This window comes from Spea bombifrons, chromosome 1 (genome assembly GCF_027358695.1).
Source record: "Spea bombifrons isolate aSpeBom1 chromosome 1, aSpeBom1.2.pri, whole genome shotgun sequence".
NCBI lineage: Eukaryota > Metazoa > Chordata > Amphibia > Anura > Pelobatidae > Spea > Spea bombifrons.
Genome location: NC_071087.1, coordinates 142,379,882 through 142,401,819, shown reverse-complemented (window position 1 = coordinate 142,401,819; position 21,938 = coordinate 142,379,882). Strand labels below are relative to the sequence as shown.

At 38.6% G+C, this 21,938-nt stretch overlaps 2 protein-coding genes across 2 annotated transcripts; one reads left to right on the top strand and one right to left on the bottom strand.

Moving 5' to 3' along the window:
* Positions 1 to 2,210: 2,210 nt before the first annotated feature.
* On the bottom strand, positions 2,211 to 6,480 carry AK6 (adenylate kinase 6). Its single transcript, XM_053457863.1, has 5 exons — positions 6,392 to 6,480; positions 4,252 to 4,344; positions 4,061 to 4,119; positions 3,832 to 3,977; positions 2,211 to 3,427 (listed from the first exon to the last, which is right to left on the bottom strand). Exons 1-5 carry the CDS (start codon positions 6,417 to 6,419, stop codon positions 3,238 to 3,240), a joined length of 516 nt encoding a protein of 171 aa, XP_053313838.1. The 5' UTR covers positions 6,420 to 6,480; the 3' UTR covers positions 2,211 to 3,237.
* A 262-nt stretch (positions 6,481 to 6,742) lies between these two features.
* Positions 6,743 to 21,632, top strand: RAD17 (RAD17 checkpoint clamp loader component). Its single transcript, XM_053475360.1, has 17 exons — positions 6,743 to 6,882; positions 8,155 to 8,258; positions 9,502 to 9,741; positions 10,580 to 10,663; positions 11,480 to 11,636; positions 11,885 to 12,021; positions 13,277 to 13,329; positions 13,419 to 13,544; positions 14,407 to 14,476; positions 15,537 to 15,648; positions 16,455 to 16,640; positions 17,587 to 17,690; positions 17,946 to 18,092; positions 18,461 to 18,607; positions 18,841 to 18,961; positions 20,652 to 20,709; positions 20,993 to 21,632. The coding sequence occupies exons 2-17, from the start codon at positions 8,217 to 8,219 to the stop codon at positions 21,243 to 21,245; spliced, it is 2,037 nt and encodes a 678-aa protein (XP_053331335.1). The 5' UTR covers positions 6,743 to 6,882; positions 8,155 to 8,216; the 3' UTR covers positions 21,246 to 21,632.
* The last annotated feature ends 306 nt before the right edge of the window (positions 21,633 to 21,938 follow it).

Below are 21,938 nucleotides of genomic sequence, written 5' to 3'. Positions count from 1 at the left end.
ATGTTTGTTCCAAATGGTGTAAAATTCAATATGAACCAGTCCAGGACTTTGTTTTGTGTGAAACTGTTTGTTTTCAGCCTATTTCTCGTAGGACACACAGATACTGGGTCCATCCTCTGCATTGTAACTGTGGAAAAAACGCCATAAAAAACGCCAAGGCAATAAACCCACATGGCTTTTTCATGGCGTTTTTTCTCTCCCATAGACTTCTATTGGAGAAAAACGCCAAGATTTCTTGCAAAAAACGCCAGAAATTTTGAAAAACTGCCACAGAGCCCAAAAAAGCCAAAGAGGACTGAAAAAACGCCAAACAGAAAAACGCCAAGTGGAAATGGCATTTTGCGATTTCCTATTGAATTACAGCTAACATCTGGCTGCAGCCGTTTTTCACAAAAAAAACGCCAGGTGGCGCTATTGGCGTTTTTAGCAAAAAAAAAACCAAGTGGAAATCTAGCCTTATAGTAATAATATCCCCCTCTTACAAACGCCCTAAAGATGATCAGGAATGCCATGTGAGCTGCAAGCCTGTCTGCAACTTTCATATTGCAAACTATTTAAACCCCTCTTTATTGTGGATTTCCCTCTTTTGTATACAGGACATTATTACTGCTGTGTTTTTACTGAACATCATGTAGACTATTGCAAACAAACAGGGCAATAGAGAAATGTTTCTTAAATATGTATGATAAGCACACAATGCAATGATTATAATTGTGATATCTACACACTATTCAGGTGAGTATTTCAGACTGAAATCATTTGAATCAACACACAATCATTCGTTATCGATATACACTCAATCATCGGCCAATTACAAATAAAATCAGCTGTTTTAAGTTTTGTTGAAATTGGCTATTCTACAAATAAAAACTAATGACAACCATAGATTCAAGCAATATTTAATTAAAAGACAATAAAGAGCTTGCTTAAAGGGGGTGAACCACGGGAGAAGATCTGGAAGCTGCCATTGCAGAATTTTTTTTGGGTGGGATTACTTTTCCTTCTTAAAGGTCACACTAAGCAGATTCTTTATGGCAATACTAATGAAGTCCTTCTCTCCATAGACTTTTATGAGTCAGAGGGTCCCTCTTAGTGATTATGACCAAGCCATTCTATTTACCACAGGCAGTATAAGGGAGTCTGGTAGTAGACTGGGCTAAGATAACAGAGATAGAACCCATACAAATAACTAATATCTATCAGCCCGAAAACCACCATATTATGCAAAAGCTGGTTCTAAAAGAAAACAGAATGTCTTTTCACAGCGCTGCGGAATCTGTCGGCGCTTTATAAATAAAGTCTAATAATAATAATGTCTTTGAAAAATTCATGTTAACGTGACCCTAGTAATCTGTACTTAGTACTCAAGAGATTTTACTGCATTCACCAACCTATACAATGTCTACCCCACCGTCTTATAGATTGTACATCTAAATTTAGATGGCATCTTCAGTTGAAGAGAATACATTGTATTGGTACAATCAATTTTTATATTGTGTTTTAAAGGAACAGCCACTGGTTCAGCTCAGTTAGTTAAACTGATAGCTAGTATCGGCCCTTTATAATAATTAGTAAAGTCACTTAAAACCGCAGATTTCCCTTAAGTGACGAGACCCCAATGACAAGGAGAAAACTGACAAAATCCAATTCCTTCCTCACGTTGAAGTAATCTTCCTTCACCTATGTGAAATATAAATGTAAGGGCAAGCAGTCACATGGAAATTAAAGACTCCTTTAAACTTCTTTTTACATGATATCAACCGTAGACCATAGTTGTATAACAGACAGGCGGACATTGTAGATTTCTGCAAATTCACAGTTCTACCATTACTAAAAAGTAAATCCTCCAATGAGCAAATGATCGACCGAAGATGCTTAATAGTAAAGCTAGTAGGTCTTACTTTTGTGGACAACATGCAAGCTTTTAGTCTGTGAGTCAATACGTAGGTGTTCTTGTCACAAGGATGGATGTGAATTAAGTGCATGGAGACAGAATACTTCTAAGAATGAATGAATCAATGCCCATCTACATCTCACAAGTACCTGGTAACTGTCAGCTCCATACATATCGATGGGAGCTTAGCAAGAATATTTAGTATTTTATAATAATTTAATCAGCCGTTACAGATTACCGAACTGCTGACTAAACTGACTAAACTTTGGCATCCGGAATTAGCCCTGTAGCATACGTGAGATGACGAGCACTGGACTTGATGGTCAAAGATGTATGAAGTATGATGTATAGTGTGCACAAAACAATGTTTGGCAAATATGTATGTGTATGTTTGGGCCAAGAGTTTGGGATATTTGACCATCAGACACCCGCACAACAATAATGAAAATATACCACAGGCATCGAAAAGGGAAAAAGGCGCAACTATAAACTTTTGGAAATAGGTACATAAGCAATATTATTTATAGCAATAACCTTTCAAAAATATCAGTCTCATAATAAAATGAGATCTTATTACCATAATCATGGACATCATGACATCATCAAATATTAAATATAATGGCGGTGAAAGAGACATCTAAATGTTTACACACACAACCTTGCTTATCAAATTAGGCATTCACAAAAAACACATACCCTACGGCTGCTGCCAAATACCTCCACAGCGGTCAGAATACATCCAATCAAACTGAATGAGGGGGGCAGAAGTGCCAACAACGACATGAATGCGCTGTGTCACCACGTGCCTCTGCTGGCTTCTCCGCCACCATCCTTTAGCTGCAGAAGGTGTATACTGGCCACGGGCGTGGAGAGCAGACAGCCACGAGCATGCGTAGTGCTCAGCACTTTACCTCCTACATCCTGGTGTAAAAATAAATGCTTTTTTTTGGTTGCTCCATCAAAACTAACACTTTATGACTGCAGTGAGACATCTCAATAGTTGTATGTTTCTCCACTGTGCAACCTACACAGGGAACATTATGGAATCTATACTGGTGCTCCATGACAAACTGGTTGGTCTCTGGAGTACAGTCATATCTCATCTGTACTGTAACCAATTTCCCCCATCAGATGGATTTTAGAAGCATTATAACAGGCTACAGCATAACAGTGTGAAATCTCTGGAAAATAGTGCATTTGCCTCACTTTACAGTATTTACACAGAAGGGTGAATGCAGAAAAAAGCTACACTGCTAATCCTCAAATTGTTGAATTTGAATGCAAGTGTCCTGTCAAGACTTTTGAGGGGCCTGTGATCATGTAAATGGTAAATTGTCTGATTTTCAGTTGTTATCCTTTATCCACTGCTGAATCCACTGTGTGATCTGATCCAGATTTTGTTCTAGATCCTCTGGTGAGTTACTGGGCAGCTGGTGCACTATTTCACGTTGATACGACTCCACAGCTTCTTCATAAATCGTCTGGAAAATCTCGCACTGCACATTGTCCTGCAGTTTCTTCTCTTTGTATCCCCTGGTAATATAAGACATTTCAAAACCTGATTCCTGTAGCATGTTTAGTATACTGTACAATATTGCCAAGATACGGAATGCACCCCTATTTTTGGAGTGCCAGACTTGGCTGCTACATTTTTAAAGAAACATCAGAGCAGTCGAAACTGAGGAAAATTAAGGCATAAACATGTTTTTATATTAGGATAGGTTTCCACTGATTGCTGTTTATATAAAAATACAAAAAAACAGACATGTAACGTCGATACTCATAGCCATTATATTAAATTTTGCAGGAGGGTTCGCTTGACAATATGTCGCTCTGACACAGCTGACATGAGCACAACAAATGCCCGTCTTGTGTCAGTTGCATTAGAGTCCCGGATATGATGGAGAAACCACGCAGCATTAGTTTCAGGGTCTTACCGGCTCTCCAGTCTCTCATATAACAAGGCATTATCAGTTCTCAGGACAAAAACGATTTGGAACCAACGCTCCGGGAAGAAGTCACAACCGTGATAATCCACTATGACTCCACCTTCGCTCATTTTATCCTCCAACTCATCAATCACCTATAAGGAAATAGACAAATTATCTCAGAAACAGCACTTCCCTATACTTTTATACACGGGGAGTTCCAAGTAAACAAACTTACTCTGTCTTCATCAAGAACAGGACAATCATATTCTTCATCATATCCTTCATACAGGTTACCTAAAGAACAAGAAATTGTAAAGTTATCACAGCACAGTTTGTGGGGCACACCGATGGTGCGTACACAGTCTTCTTCCTTATGGACGCCTCATCAACGTTCATTCCCCCTGCCAAAATATTTTGGTTACACACCTTCCTTTGCGAGGTCTCCGACACTGACATAACTTAACCCAGTTCTCGTAGCAAGCTCTTTGCCCAAAGTGGTTTTTCCAACACCAGGAGTGCCTACAAAACACAGTAAGGCATATGTATTAATAATAATGCTATTAATAAATGTAAGTACAATTAACCAATTAAGCCAGTATGCTATACGTTTAGCTGTTTCGTGTTAAGCAAATTCAACGTGAAACCAATTTTTTTTTTTACTGGGGATAGGCTGTAATATATATATATATATATATATATATATATATATATATATATATATATATATATATATATATTATACACACACATGTATATATAGAGTATGCTGAAGAGTTCTTAACTAAAACATATTACATTTTACCCCAGGTGGTACACATTTCCTTTTGGGGAGTAATCATTTTGGTTGAGAGTTCAATAGTATTGCTTTGCACTTATATCATGCTCGGTGCTGAAAGGAAAACTACGGATAGCATGTACTGAATGCCGCAGACAAGAAACAAGTCACAGAACTGAGTAAACGTAGGGTTAGTATGTAGGTCTTGAGCCATAGATTAATGTTGGCGAGGTGAATAGAACATACGATTCTAATGCCATTATTTCTTTAAATTGCTGAAGGTTAACGTATAGGCCTGATGTCACCCTAAAGGTATTCTGATGTCTGAAAAGCCCATAGATTCTATTGTACAATATGGTAATTTCAGTGCTACAACCAATAATAAAAATCAATGGAGGGAGAGACTCTAGAAATATTTATTTCACCAACAGACCCATAAAAACATTGTTTGTTTAGCTTAGGCACACTCTACCATGGCTGGTGAGCATTTTAAAAGGGTTTTGTGTCATATACTTGCCTGGGAACTTCCTAGGGTTACTGCTTCAATAAGGGGCATTATCATATATGCAAAAGGGGGCTCAGTAGAACAAACACAGCAAAGGACCACTGAAAACAGGCAAGTCCTAGATATACTCAAACAAGATCGGATAAGACCACAGTATTCCATCAGATTTATTTGGCTCTTTGTTATGAAGGATTATGCGTTGTTGTGAAAACAAACCCCCTATATTTGGATCCCGCTTTTTTTTTTCTTCCATTTTTTGGTTTCCATAAACCCAATAAAATATTCTATTAAACCTGTACATATTCAAGAAATGTTTATCTTTCTATAATGTGGCTTGAATGTAGGCTGGATGTCTTATTTCTCTTTCGTACATACCATAGTTATAAGATCACGCGTTCACAACGAGACACCTGTGAAGCGCCTAAACATCACTTTATAAGTAACAACTAGAAGTAAGTAAAAGAAGAACGTAAAACTGTTTATACAGCAAAGGGATAGGACCGGGGCATGGATTTGTAGCGTAGGGAGTCCTCGGGCAAACGTAATTTCCTCTATGGACACTCAGCTGCATGCGCGCACCCTCAGAGGTGGTGGTGGGTTTCTGTTTAGAGCGGCATGGCTTTGGTAGGTGTGTGTGGGGGGGGTCACAGTTTTCTATTGGTTTGCAAGGATCTTTTTAATGTGGCAGGAGAGTCATAGTTACAGATTGGAAGGTTATGTTTTAGGAGGCGGCGATCAGAGAGAGAAGAGGGTGTTTGGCAGATGGTCCAGAGATGGTCAATTTGCAGACTATCACAGCGTGTGAAAGAGAGAAAACAAATTGCACGAGCCGTGATGGCGTGCCCACGAGCAGTTACCGCACACAAGAACGTACACGGCCAGTACAGCATGCTTACAGGTAGTCCTTTCCACATGCACTTAATGACCTCATACCGCGACCTCATCTCCAGGACCCTCTTTAATATAAGAACCGGTAGAACCCCAATACACAGTCTTCCTTTTAGGTTGATATACTTTTAGTAGACAGAAGTCACTCTGTTTTTGTTATGGAGCCTCAGAGTACCCAGTAGCCTTACCCACGACCATTTAAAGAAACAATCTCGTTTTAATCTACTTGTTATGGGATGGTAGGCCTATTATAATACAGGAGCTGTATATAAGAATTATGTGTACGTTGGGACCTTCGAACAGGCGGAGGCCTTTTGCACCATTCAATTCATATGACGGCTCCACGTTAAGCATTCCGTACAGTGCCTCCTCATTAATGTGTCCCGCGTCCCCCTCACCTGTGAGCAGGATGTTCGGATGCTTCATGTTGCCAGAACAGGTCCCTCTCTGCGTACGCACGTGTTACCACTGACACGCGACGCCTGTCTCGCGTACTAACTCCAGCAGCAAAGAGTGTTATTCGCAAGAGACAATTCTGTTTTTATGTTTCCCGTAGTATTGCTAAAACCCACAGAAATATTGGGCTCTCTGGAAATTATCCACAACTATACGATTATGGAAACAATCTCACAGTGTTCACGGCGATATTTTGCTGACTGTAGGGCCCAGAAATGGCTCAGTAATTGGCGTTTGTGTTTCTGCCACTTAGAACTCTTTGGAAGGCTGCTGGAACGTCACTGATTCGCCGGTGACGTAGAATGCGTGCGCCTGTCGTAGTGTGATGGGTAAAGTTTTCTAGCTTTTGACTTGCGTGATTGGAGTTGGGGTCGCGGTGTCAGTGAGAACAATAAGCGAAGAGCACAACGGGTTACCCGCCCGCAGAGCCGCGGTAACGGAGAGATAGGGATATCGCTGTGCGTTCACTGGGGGGCGGGGCCTTTTAACGTTTGAATTGACATGGGGAGGGCCAGAGGCCCACAATAACCGTCAGTTTAGTTTCCTATAGGCATTGGGTAATGCAGTGTAAGGAATGATGTCTGGTTCGCTGGGAATCATTTGCGTTATTATGCTCGGCGGTGTGTTTACTAGAGACTGAGTTTGCTGGACAGTTTCACTTTTGTCTACCTGAAATTATGAGCTGAGGTGGCCCTTTATAATGCATATATAAGTTAGCGAGGGGGTATATCAGCTCACTGACAACTATGCCTTATGCAGGGCCAGTTGAGCCCTTTTTGCAGAGTCTGTCATTTATAATGCATAGTGAGTTAGGGAGTTGAAATCACAGACCGTCCTGCCATCTCCTGCTTTAATAAATAGAGCCTTTAGTCTGAAGCTGGACCAGATACATACTTTCCTGTGCTATGCAATGTCTCTGTATTCCCTAAAACATATATCTGCATCCTCTATAACATTAATAGGAATTGGCTTTTATTTCTAGCGTACGAATAAGAAAAATCATTGAGCTGCTGTAATGGAAAACCAAGAAGAAACTCTGCAGTTCTGTATTTTACTTTTGCTTTACAGAAATATACAACATGGTTGTCGAGCCAGTTTGTAAACGCTGGCCAGCTCACGTCCCGTTACTAATAGAAACCGCCAAGAAAGGATGATCGATATTTCAAGTTCATATATGTATATTAAAGGGACAATCAGTGTCCCGGGCAGGAGTCTCTCCAAATAATGCATGTTAAGAGCCATAATATACCTTTACTATACTTAGAAATCACTTGACTTATGGGGAAGCTCCGCGCTGATGTGAAATATTTCATGCTGCTGCCTGTCGCCAATGCTTTCTATGTATGAGCACAGAAAATATACCATATGTCCGCCAAACACATCGGGGGGGGGACAGGGAGAGGTCTCACCAGTAGTCGATAAACTGTTAAATAATTTAAAGTTATATGTCGTGTGTTTGTTTCTTATGTTACGCTAACACGTCTGTGGATATTTGTTTACACCTAGCCACCGTATGCTCCGCATGTCAAACCCTATTCCCCCAGTTTCCCCAAATCATCACATTCCATTAAAATGGGCTCCGGCTGGCCTTTTCGAGATATTACCCGAAATAGTGTAAAGTAGCTTATAAAGTGTTAAATTACTGTACTTTTCTAGTTTCGTTGTACAGTTTACATAATAACAAAGCCTTATGTTCTTTCTCCAGGCTAACAGTCTGCCATCGTATGTAATGCTGTCCTGAGCTGATGGGAATGATACAGATTGATAATGTCAAAAGCATCCTTCAGAAGGAAGGTAACTTCTGCTAAGGTAAGGGAGAACACGGCATTGATATTTATTTGTTTTGGGAGAATGCCACATGACCTTAAGTGTCACGTTTTCAGAATGTAGACTTTTTAATTGTGCTTGTACTATTTACTTTGTAACACCTTAAGATAATAATAGCAGTAAATATGCTACTTGTATCTGTCTTGTTTCTAAAAAGACCAGTGAATGAAAACAATAACAATTTACTTGGAAAGACAGGTATTTGGAATATCTTTCATGTTGGTGCCCATTGTGAATGTCAGCAACAAATTTGACGAAACCGGTACAATGAGTTGAATAAGCAGGATCTTCTTTATTCAAGTGTACGCCGACTCGCAGACTTCTCTACCCCCTCCTTAATTCTTTAACAATATATAGGCAAAAACCGCAAGTTGGTTAGCATAAAAACTAAAATAGAAAAAGGCTCCAGGCACTCAAGGGTTCCATCAAGCAGATTTATTGAAGGAGAAAGACAACAACGTTTCGCCCTCACGATGAGGTCTTTATCAAGTTTAAAGTTAGTTAAAAGTTAGCATAAAAACTAGACATCTGGGGATGTAGACTACCAAATATAATCATAGTCCTGTTTAAGCCGATATGTGAGTTCTGCTGTTTTACTAGTAGGTACTAATTTTACAGAGGTCAGGAAAGGGACAACTTCTCTGGTGTGGAGAACTTTCAATTTTTTCGCAACAAGGCACTTACAGCAAAAACATACCGCACATGCACATTTAACCCATTCATACAAGACAAGCAAGGTAAAATGGCTGTTGTTTAATGGTTTCTGCACTTCCACGGCATGTACACACACCTTTTGGTTTGAGATTGTGGGACCTCTAGGCTGTAAGCTCGTTTGAGCCGGGCCCTCCTCACCTGTTGTCTCTAAGTCAATTTGTTATGTTACATACTACTTGTTATGTCCTGTCTACCCATTGTATAGCGCTATGGAATTTTATGAAGCTATATAAAACAATAAATAATAATAACTTCCACAGCATTCAGAAAGCTATTTGTTGCCTACACCTATTGCGGAGTAAGATACAGACCTTTGCAGTGTCTTCATTACTAGATCTTCTCTGGTTATGTATGATGGGATCTTAAAGAAGAAGAAGACGACACAGAGAGCCGACGTGCTTTGAGCTTGAAATGATTGTCCATTTATAACTTTTGTGGAACTTCGGTTACAAGCCAAACAGCAGGTTTTAAACAAATCTAAGAAATTTGTCATGCTTTAATGTGTCTTCAGATTACAGATTGGGTTGAGCCTTCATTTGACGACTTCTTTGGAAACACCAGCAAAGTTCCAGGTACAAGAGAAGTTAAACAAAGTGTGAAAAACAACAATGAATCTTTGTTAAATGCTAAAGCACAGAGCAAGAAGAGAGCAAATCCCTTTTCCACAGAGCGTACAGCAATTCATATAAAGCAAACCTCAAACCAGTCACAAAATGACCCATGGATTGATAAATACAAGCCTGAATCGCAGGTAGGAGAAAATTGGGCCTAGAAATGGATTGTGTTACGCTTACCTGAAACCCAACTCTGTCACGCTTGTGTTTTAGGTCTATTTCTATATGGACTCTGAATGAGATCCATAGTGGCTCTTTTTAGTTTCCAGCATGCCTGATAATACTATTGGTGTTAGTATACACAGCCAATCAAACGTTTGGGGTGACTTAAAAATGTCCTTATTTTGGAAAGAAAAGCACAATTTGTCCATTAGAATAATGACAAATAGAACAGAAATCCAGCAGGGGTTAATATTGTAAATGACTATTGTAGCTGGAAACTGCTGAATATCTTCATAGGTGTACAGAATATTACAGTTTGTTTTGGGGACTTTGCCGATATGTCAGACAGGTAGCCGACAAACAGAGCCTGTGTTGCCCTGGTTTAGCTGTCTGGCCGACCTGCCTGTGCATTTTGAGTGGCAGGAGACTCTCCACATTGATCTAAAAGCTGTATGGCCTGTGCTGATGGCTTTAATCTTGTCAACATGTTATATACTGGTCCTTTTTCTTTGTAAATTAAATAACATAAGGGGATAACATTTAGTCTTCAAATACACCTGGAAATATTTTTGAATATACTTTCTTTAGCACCAGCAGGTCATTTATTATATTTTTTTAATATAGAAAAATCCGGTTGGCCAAACACCAAAGCCTTCTAAACTAGACACTAATGGGCCAGTGCTAAGGCAGTCATAGTGTTTAACTCTTTACACATTTGTTTTTACAGCTGTACTTTAGGCTTACGTTCAATAATCACCCTGAAATATTGTTTGCGCCTGCAGCTCACGGTTCTGTTCTGATGATTATATTTAGGCAGACCTTGCCGTGCATAAGAAGAAAGTCGAAGAGGTTGATGCTTGGCTGAGAGCACACATTGGACAGGGATCTCGGAAGCAGGTTTGTTCGAAGTGTTGTTATTGCTTATTATTTTCCAATAATTTTATGAGTAATTGTCATTTTCTGTGTCAAACAGAATGACATTCCAGTGTTTGTGCACCTAATGAAAAATAACATGATCTATGCGAACATGAGCCTTATATTTTCTGTACAATGTATACAGCTCTTAGATGTCAAAAGGCTTCTGTGTCATGAGAATGAAACAACAATAAAAATAATAATAATTTTAAAAAAATTAATTCACTAATTCAGCTGTTTGACTGAAAAATAAGCTTGCGAGCAGGGTTCTCTCCACCTAATGTATCTGTTTGTCTTAGTCTGTCAGTTCTCGTCTTGTCATACCCCTTGAGTATATATATTGCATTAAGTGCTGCGTAAATTGTTGGCGCTATATAAATAAAAGATACTAAATATATAATTGTGAGTATATCACATACATAGTCAGATGCTTGAAGGAGGCGCCGTGGGTCTCGGGCGTGCGCCCCTTGGGCGGTCTTGCAGAGGCATGCTTGTCAGCAGATTCATGTGACGAATGGTTGGCGTGCAGCCTGTGAAACACTTGTTATGTCACATACAGTCTTTTACACAGGGCATATTAGATGTGTTTGCCTAACAAGCTAGAGTACAAGCCCAAGAGTAAATCTATTGCTTGATATTGGTAAAGAATAACTATATATTAGCATTGCAAAGGTTGTGCTAGTTTTGTCTTTTCTAGCATCCAGCTCATCAATCCTCTGACTGTATATTGCTGATGTTTATAGGATTATTTCATAATAACAAGACACCTGTTACACATTTGCCCTCTTTTAATTACAGGGAGGATCAATTTCATTACTTACTGGGCCTCCAGGATGTGGAAAAACAGCAACTGTTCAAGTTCTAGCTCAAGAAATGGGAATTCAAATCCAGGAATGGATCAATCCAATAATGCAGGAGTTCAAGCAAAATGATGAACCTGAAGTGTACAATCGAGGTAAAGGTCCCTGTAGGATGAAACATTGCTGATGTTCGCTAACATTTTATTTCTGCGATTTAAAGTATACTTAAGTAGATTCAAGTTGTTTTCAGTAAGACGTGTGATTAGTAGATCACATTGTAAGTTTTTCAAATTTTGCAAATCAGACTGAAAACCCCTTTGAAATGGCTTTTCATTCATGCTATGAAGCTACCCTCCCTGTTTAAGTTATAGGTTTTGATGGTTTTTGTTGCCATTTCTTCCAGGTGTGGGATTGCAGACATTCAGCGGTCAGTCTCAGACTTCCCTGTTTCAGGATTTCCTCTTAAGAGCGAACAAATATAACAAACTGCAAATGATTGGAGAATCTTCTGCCACCGATAAGAAACTAATCCTTGTTGATGTAAGTTTCTGTAAAAACGAAATAAAATTTTTATCTTATATATGGAAATACATAGTAAATGTATGTGAAGTTATCGGGAACAAGTTTTCCAAATCCCTGTAAAGGTGTTTGGCCATGGGTCCTGCTGTAGACTTTAAGGACCAGTACTAACCCCTTCCCCAGAAATCCAGAGAGGCCCACTGGAGCAACAGGAGAGGAAGAAACGGCAGGCTGTAGGTTAACCAGACATATAGAGCAGAAAAAACACCTGTCAAAAACTTGTATTTAATTCTGTACATCTCCTGCTGTCAGAGTGGTTGGTCTGCTCTGTTTCTCTCCCTCTAGCTGGTTAAATCCTTTTCACTCTGGCAGCTGCTCCTTCACAGGCACATAGTCCTAGCATGGGCAGATACACAGTTTGTATGCTGGAGACACGAGGTAGTTTATTTCAAACATGTATTGCAGCTAGGGTTAGTTAATGCTCCAGCTGTTAAGGCTACATTTCCTATTACTCTCAGCCAGTCTGGTATGTTAAGCACCACAACAACTGGAGTACCAATAGCTAGTTTTTATATCATCCAGCTGCTATGGAATGCACATCTCATGATTCTCAGCCATCCATTTGGTTAGCTGAACATCATGAGAAATGTAAAATCAGCAATTTGAGTCAACTGTTACCACAACTGCTGTAAAACTACCTTCCAAGCCGTTCCGGTCCTTTTTTCTACCCTCCTACTAACCCTCTTTTTTGTTAGAATGTTTGCTTCACAGAGCTACACTACACAATATAAACTTTTTTTTTTACTACATCTCCTATGATGTTCGACAGCACCATTGCTAGTTGATTATTATGGGAATAGTAGCTGTTAACTGAAGATAGGTCTTTTGGGAGGGATACACTAAGTATTGGTGACTGCATCTACAATAATCAGCAGCCATGCGAATTGTAGCTATAGACTGGGGTTGCGGTGGCCAACACTACACACTAACGTGACTGAAGCTCCATGATATACATCATATGACTTGTATACCGAGGTAGTTGTGGCTAATCTATTGTAAACTGTTAACTGGTGCTACCATGGTCGTGTAATTTGGCATATTAATGGGTAACTAACCTCCCAACTGACTAACTAGCCTCTCGCCAGTAAACCCCTCTTCAAAAATAGACAATGGGAAGGAGGTACTGGGCTGGAAAAAGGGGAAAGGTAGGAGAGGATCTCATTGCATCTGCTTTTGCTATAATTTGAAAATGTAATTTTCTGTTTTAATTTCTGAGGACATGCCAAACCAGTTCTATAGGGATCCATCAAGTTTACATGACATCCTTAGGTAAGTTGTAAAACCATTTGAGACAGTGCTGTAAAGGGACTTTGAAATAACGAAGTCTGATATTGGCTTTTCTGTCTTAAATCTTTTAGGAGATTTGTCAGAACAGGACGGTGCCCACTGATGTTTATCATCTCAGACAGCCTGAGCGGAGATAGCCACCAGAGACGACTCTTTCCGAAAGAAATCCAAGACGAACTGTGTGTTAGCAATATCAGGTTGGTACAAAATGCATTTTCCTATAAATAATAAAACTAATTTCTCCTCTACATGAAAATGTGTGTGCTATTAGTTAATAAATGGCTATATAAATGGTGGACCAATCAATATTTTTTGTTTTCATTTTTGTACACTTAGGTTCTGTTAGGATGGCTTTTAGGCTCTGTTTTCACACTAAATGCTTGTATTTCCTTGTTGATTGCATTTTCTGGATTATATTGTTGTTTTTTAAAAAAAAAATACTCCAGTTCATCATTTGAAAAGGATGTTCAAAATTTTAGGCATTCAGCAAAAAACATTGCAGTAGACTGCAGGAAATTGAGCATCTCTAACATCGTATACCATAGTGAAATGCAGCTTCCATGAGCAGATTCCATGTGTAGTCACCCAGAATACATTTACTCGGTCATGCATGGAGAGATCTGCTGTCCTCCTACATTAAGAAGGGACCTTAGTGCTAAGATTCAACAGAAAATTAGAAAAAGTAATCGGCAAACTGTGCGGTAGCACGATATAATATCCAATGATTTAGCCCTGAAAGTGACACCAAGTTTATATTGCTGACAAGTTCACTTTAAATTAATCAAAACCACTATACCAAGTTGTGTTTTATACACATTTGCAGCCACATGTAAAGGTAGCTTACAATTTTAGGATTAATCAAACAGAATTTGAATAATTGCTCGATGATGCTAATGGTAATTTCTATTTGTTTGAACTCCTGATTAAAATGGCAGATATGGCTGCTGCTAGTGGTCTAAGAAGGTGAAGCCTTTTGTTTTATAGATATTTCTTAAGCATCGGTAACATATATTGAAGCATGAATTCCACCATCATGTTGTCCCTTTTTTTCCACCCCAGCTTCAATCCGGTGGCTCCCACAAGCATGTTAAAAGTTCTGACTCGCATCGCAACTGCAGAGGCCAGTGGGGTATGTCTTCCAATGAATTTATTCATTAAAACCCAGGTTTACAAATGTATGGGTGAATTTTCCCCTATATTTTACAATTGGTAAGAATCTATTCAGGAAATCACCTAGATTAAAGTTTATTTAATGCGAACACCACCCTTTTTTTCCAGGGAGGAGAAATGTGCATACCACAGTACATTTTACTGTGTGCAAATTAGTGATTTTTTTTTTTTGTTTTAAAGTAAAAAAAAAATAGATTTTTACCACACCACCCACTCCACCTCCCTTCTTCTACTGAGACAGGAAGTGTACTTAAGTATGCTTCCTATACGAATGCACCGTAGTCCTTGCCAGATCTTCCACTGAAATCAGTGGGACTTGAGTTTGGATATTGCAAACTGAACAGCAGCTACTACTTATTATATAATCATAACTGAAACTTAACGTTTCAGCCCGTCTGGGGCTTTTATGAAGAATGACGGGAAAGGTGAAATGACGGGTTTCTGTTATGAAAAAACAAAAAAAAGACAAATCCTTACTGAGGTTTAGGATAGTTTATTCACTTTGGGGGGGGGGTATATATAATATATATGTATGTATATTTATAATAAATTGTTAAATTGTGTAGTTAGTGTGGTGGGGTCAGGTAGTGGTGAATTACATAGTAGGGTAATGGTTTAGAACATTTTTAATAATGAAAAGTTACATATATATATATATATATATTTTTGTTTGTTTTATAGTAGGTGTGTATAATGTATATACGTGCAAAATTGTGAATACATGTAATACTTAAAAATATATCTATAATTTGTGTGGGTTTAATTGGAAATAATGGTTGAAGGAACAAAGGAACGATATAGCAAAAAAAAAATGGCACTGGTCCCTAATGTGTTAGGTATTAATGCGGTTTTTGTTACTTACAGTAAACATAACAACATAAAAAATCTGTATTTTTGCACACACATGCACATGAAATAGTTTTCATCCGAATTTATACTGGCCTCTCTTCACTTTTGCTTTGAACATTTGCCAAGCCTTGGGATGTTTGTTAAATCATTCTGTATTTGTTCCTTTACAGGGAGGGAGTAAATGTGTGATTCCTGATAAAGCAGCCCTGGAGTTACTCTGCACTGGATGTTCCGGGGACATTAGAAGCGCCATTAATAGTCTTCAGTTCTCAGCATTGAAAGGTAGGTGGAAACAAACTGGAACTTTTTGTGTTTTTGCGTCCTCTTCATTAAGGGACACTCTATCCTCCATTTGCACTGTAATGCAAATTATAGCTGCATAGTCCCTTTATTTTCATGTTCCTTTTCCAAATTCATAGGAGGAACCCCCCCCCCTTATGGGTTTTTGGCCTTCCCCGGCCCTCCAGCTATTTTGCATGCATGAGATATATTCGGCCAAATGCGTCTCCCGGCAGCGGCAAGAATTTTTGGGCCAGGAGGGCAGCTGCGTTTTCTAGTTCCTGTGTGTTTTTTTTATTTTATTTTGAAATGCATGTTAAAATTCTCAAAGAAAACTTTAATAAGCATTCTTCTTTAGTGAGGGTGTAAAACTGTTCCTTTATCCAGGGACAGTTTAACCCCTTGGTGTATCGCACATCAGTGAACGTCATATCTTTGTTTTGAAAACTAAAACATAATCATTTCTACAAGTTTTAATCTGTGACGAAACTATATTATGATCTGCTTGCACTTTTTTCAATTTCACTTTAATTTGTTTGGGAATCCTGGAAGGTGCTGCTTTCACACATTATTACCAAGGTATTTGTGTGACAACAAACAAATTACAATCAAATAAATGACTTGTATTCCACGTGTTGTAGATTATTGGCATGCATTCATCCCTCTATTAAGGCAGTTTTATTAAAAGTTCAGTATATACTTCCATATATATAGGTGCTTTGAGTTATGTCAAGTTACCATGACAACTAAGAATGAATTTGTGCATGGGATGGAAATTGTTCACGGTTTATATTTGCTTTTGCCTCTAGATTCTTCGGTAGCAAGTGAGTTCTGGTCTAAAAAGAAAGGAAGAACTGAGAAAACATCATCCAGAGGAAAGCACAAAAAGAAATCAGAGGTGCCGGGAGAAAAAACAGAGCAAGTTCAAGCGATCGGTGGAAAAGATGCGTCTCTATTTTTGTTCCGAGCCCTGGGAAAAATTCTCTACTGTAAACGTATGTAAATTTCCTTGTGAAATCATTGTTTCTTTACATGAAGTGTATTAACTGCTAGTGTAATCATTTACATTATCTGTAATTTCTTTAACTGAACACTCAACTAGCATTTTGTGGTCTGGATGCTTAACTTAAATTGGGAATACACTTGGGGACTTAAAAGGTAGCTGGAAAAGAGTGGGGTGCTCTTAGTGGTATATATGAAAATGAGTTTCTAAAATCTATATATATATGTGTTTTTTCTTTTTTTTTAACCAATAAACCCTTACCACGCCATGAGTTAGAAACAATTTTTGGACTGGTGTTCTGATTCATGGCAATAAATTAAAGAGCCAATGTTAATTCTGTTTTCCACAGCTTCAACGCGCAGTGATAGTCCCTGATAGTCCGTCCTGACCAGTGCACTGCAGGCTTATACAATGCCTGGCGTTCTGTCCCCAACACAATAAATGCAGATGTATGATAATGTGATCAAGCTGAGATCTAGCGTGGTACAGAGATGTGGGGTGACTTGGAGTACATTTAATAATTGAGTAATCTGTGCATTAAGCGGGGTTGGCTCATCCTTTAGTTTTTAGTAGAACTCACAAGGGTTGGCACGCCACGACGCATATTTATTTTTCCACTAAATCCTAAATTAAATCAGATTACACATTTGATCTCAATGACTCTGCTATGTATGGCGGAGGACATAATGTATCGTAATATTGGTGAGTCAATTCCCAAGTACCCTAGGAAAGATTCTTCATAATGCATGACGGTGTTATTGATTGGAACGGTTTTAGCTTGTGGCTTAGTAAACAAAACGTACGCTAAAAGCTTTTGCCTGAGAAATGGCTAGCTCAGCGTATAACTTAAACGCACAATCATGTGTGCCTTACACGTGCTCTTTAAATCTTAATCAAACTGCTGCAATTCACAAAGCTAAATGCCTAATGTTTTCTAGGCGAAGCTCTGCCAGCCGACACTCTGCCAGCCGACTCGGATGCTTATAAATTGCCTGCACACTTATCTGAACACAACCGGGACCTCCTGCTTGTTCTCCCAGAGGTGAGGCATTTATCTTCTTAATGCTGTTCTATAAATTCAAGGTAGCTGAATCACTGCAATGGTGTAAGTAAAAGTATTTGTATTGATTCCCGTTTGCTTATTATTATTATGTGCGTGGTGAGCACGTAGACTCATTTGTAATGAAACCGTGGGCACAGCGCGTCACTGAATAATGTTTGAAGTGCATTAAAACTCTTGAGTGTCTGCAGCTCCTTACGACTAAGTTGTGTCCTTCCGCTTGTGTTTTCATTTCAGTCGGTTGTAGAAAAGTCGCACATGAACGGCGAGCTTTTCAATTTGTACCTGCACCAAAACTATTTGGACTTCTTTTCGGACATTGATGATGTTGTTCGGGCGACGGAGTATTTGAGTGCTGCGGATGTTCTCACTGGAGACTGGAATGTAAGGACATCCATTTTTACAAATTCAACCTCTATGGCTCATTTTAGTAGATGAAATATATTTTCTTATTTAAACCAGCATTGCCATTAAAGAGGCAATTCATTCCAGATATAAAGTTATCTGTTTTATATACCATTGTTGTCCACCTGCTGGCCCGTGAGCCATACTTGACCCTCAAACAAAGTGACCACATGAGCCATACTGCAGTATGTGGAATGTATAAGCTCACGTGTCGTGTCGTGTTACAACAAATTAAATGTATCTGTGTCCTTTGAATAATGGCTGATTATTGGTTACGGTTTTATATAATGCATTTGCAGGTTGTCATTATGTGTCGTTCACTTAATCTGCGATTTACTAATCCACAGTCTCGTTCCACACTGAGTGTTTACGGTTCTTCGGTCGCCAGCAGGGGAATCATACATTCTAATAGAGCCAGAGCGTTTGCCAACTGTCAGACAGGCGTTGGTTTTAGGCCTCTCCACAAACCACAGTGGCTCTTGGTATTTAAAAAGGTAATTTGGTTTGATTTTCTTTGTTTATAAGTAATACTCTTATTTTTCTCTGCTTACATATAACGTTTTACTGCCAACGCACTTATGATTAGTTTATACTGAATTAGCGGGCAGGATGACAATTGATGAACAGGCATATGGAGTCAAAAGCTAAAGATGGAAGATCTCATAGCACGGTCATCTGTAACACAAAGTATGAAATAATTTTTTCTCTCCTTCCTCTTTGTCTGTAGCATCAGGAAAATTCCTTGGCTGCGAGATCACTCTTCTCAAGTTTCTGTTCTTCACCATTATGCCTTCAGACCCAGGTGTTACCATATCTAGCAATGTTAACAAATCCGCTGCGGAATCAAGGTAATGTAAATATATGCCATGAAACTCCCCTAGAGAGGCTTCCTTTGGGGGTGATTCCATCTGCTAGATGCTACCCCTTGTAATGGCAAAATGCAGCTTGCCTCACCTCTTTATGAGCTCTTCTCTAAACTTAACGAATGCATTTAAATGATTTGCATGTAAAGCACATTCAATGCCTTAAATTTCTATTTTTTCTCCAAGAATAAGGGAACAGGCTGTGATTGCTACACCAAGAGGGGGTCCCAAGTGATGGTCCCAGTGCCCTCTGCCCTGGCTCCTGGGTTTAGGATTGAACCCAGCCATAACCCGTCCATGCCATATCGCTAAAAGAGGCGGAAGAGCATCCCGCAGGGCAATGGGGGTCTGAGTAAACTCAACTTCCTAAATCTAGTCTCAGAATGTTCTTCGCTAATAGAAAATAAACAGAAATATTATTGTAATAGTTGCTTTGCTCCTTTTTTAAAAGAAACAAGTTTTCACAAAGTCTTGCAGAGAACTTCCTGTTTGCCGGAACATATAATATTTGCTTATTTTTGTGTTTCTCTGAATAGACTGGTTGCGTTTGTATTTCCCCGAAAAAAATGAAGTACAGATAAATATGGTTTCCTGTAGCCACAATCAGAGATATATATTTTTGTTTGGCAAGATCTTTAATTTGTAAAACTAATATGTAACCCTTTCAGGGCCAACAACATACATTGTAAGTGTTTGGCAAAGTGGGCCAAGGATTCTCTAGAGTGTACACAAGTAAAACAGCTTTTCTGAGTATACCAGGGCTGCTATCGTCCACCTTTTGGAAGTATGGTGTGTTTAACCCTTTGAGTGGCATCTTTTTTTTGGGGGGGGTGGCATTAGCATGAGTATGATGTCATAATCTCACAGGGATCAGGCTTTTTTTTTACTAGCATCCTAGTCAGATGAACTCACAATAGATCAACCTGCCATTTATTTAATTTTAAACACTCCCTTCGTTAAAGGTAGTCTTGGATTATACAGTTAAGAATGCAAAACTTTTGCTGCAGGTTGGAGCATGGCTGTCTATTAACTCTTGAGCCCCTCTGTTACATTAATGAGGTTTGACCGCCCTATTTTGCCAACCATGTATCACAAATATAGTTGGCATTGAGTATTCTGTTAGATGAAAAGCCTAGGGTGGAGAGAATTATACTTTTATCACCCTAAGCCAGAATGATGAAGTTAATGTGAATTGCAAAAGTAGGTGCACCAGTGATGCAAACAGGTTGTATATTCCCATATGTGAGAGAACAATATATTTAGTATTTTTTTAAGGTGTGTGTGTATATATATATATATATATATATATATATATATATATATATATATATATATATATATATATATATATACACACACACACACACACACATGGTATATAATATATGTATTTTCAGCATTATATCATGTGATACAGTTTGCCTTAAACTATGTTTAATACATGAATCTAAATTTGGTTGTTACTTGCTATTGAGAAACTACAAAAATTGCAATTTAATCAGACACTTCATTACTGTAAAACCTAGTATTTAAACTGATTATTTTTCCCTATTTTAGGACTGCAGAGTAGATTTGTGGCTATATTTATTTCAGACTTGTATCTCTGCAAATTATTAAAAAGGAAACGGAAAAAAATTGGAAATAAGTTAATTAAGATGTTATCTTTACTTTTCAGCACAAGTCACATTTATACAAGATGTTGGCCGACTACCCCTGAAAAAACATTTAGGAAGGTAAAGTCCCCATTTACCCAGAACCAAAGCGTGTGTTTATTTGTAAAGTAATGTTACATATACATACAGTTCAGAACACAAGATATATTGTTTACAATATTTTTTTTCTTTTCAACCTAAATAATAAACGGTGTGGTTTATGAAAATAATTATATACAAATAAATATATAGTGATACTCAACATTAAAAAAAAACATTCTTTAGAATGAGCTGTGCGTTGTATTTACTATATGTAACAGTCACTTAGTTTGAGATGTGTCCTGTATGTTTTACTTTCCTCTAGGCTTAAGCTTGAAGCCCTCACCGATAAAGACCCGGGTCTCCCCGATGCGGAGAGCGGTGAGGATGAGGATCCCGGCAGAACCAGGGATGAGGCAGCCGGACGTAACATCGTAGCTGGAAACGGGCAGAATGCATCCCTCTCCTCCAGTCAAGGTGTACCGAGTGAGTTATCAAGCAGCCAGCCCCAGCCTGTTACACCCCACATGGACATGGATGATGAAGATATGAAGATAGAAGAATATGACAGTGACTGACCTTTACCAGAATTGGTTAGAATGGCAGGGAGCGGCAACATGTTACTGTGTTCTAAATTGGTTTATTTGTTGTTTTTTTTACATTTGGTGCAGTGTAAATACACAAGTAGCAAAATGCGGACCAAACTGTATAAATAGGCCAGAGATTATATCGTTGTCATACAGCAGCACCTATAGGAACACCATTTGCGAAGCCTCACATTTGCTGCTGTTTGTGTTGATCTTTGTTCTTTGTAAGGACCCGGTTGCAGCATACGCTGTGTGCCCAACTCGTGTAGCTTAGATGCAACGATGTGCAAGCTGGGACAAGCAAGATGTGAAGTCTAGTTTATGTGAAATTCTCCACTGAACTATTTAACTATGTAAATAAAAATGTATTTTTTCCCATACCCTGATTTTAATTTTACCTGGATATATATATATAATTATATATATATGATACTTTCAACTTTCATTGATAGAACACCCAGTCTCACACATTGGCTGAAAAATCATTCTATAGATTGTGTGGAGTTTTTAGCTTAGTGTGATTATTTTTATGTAGATGTATAAACACACGGCAGCATCAAAGACCAGAGCACTTAAACGGTCTATTCCTCAAAACTGTATTCATCTAATTTTATCAGAATGTTTTGCACGGACTGCAGTGCATTTTACTGCATGCAAAGTTTAGTTATTGCAGTTAGAAACTTA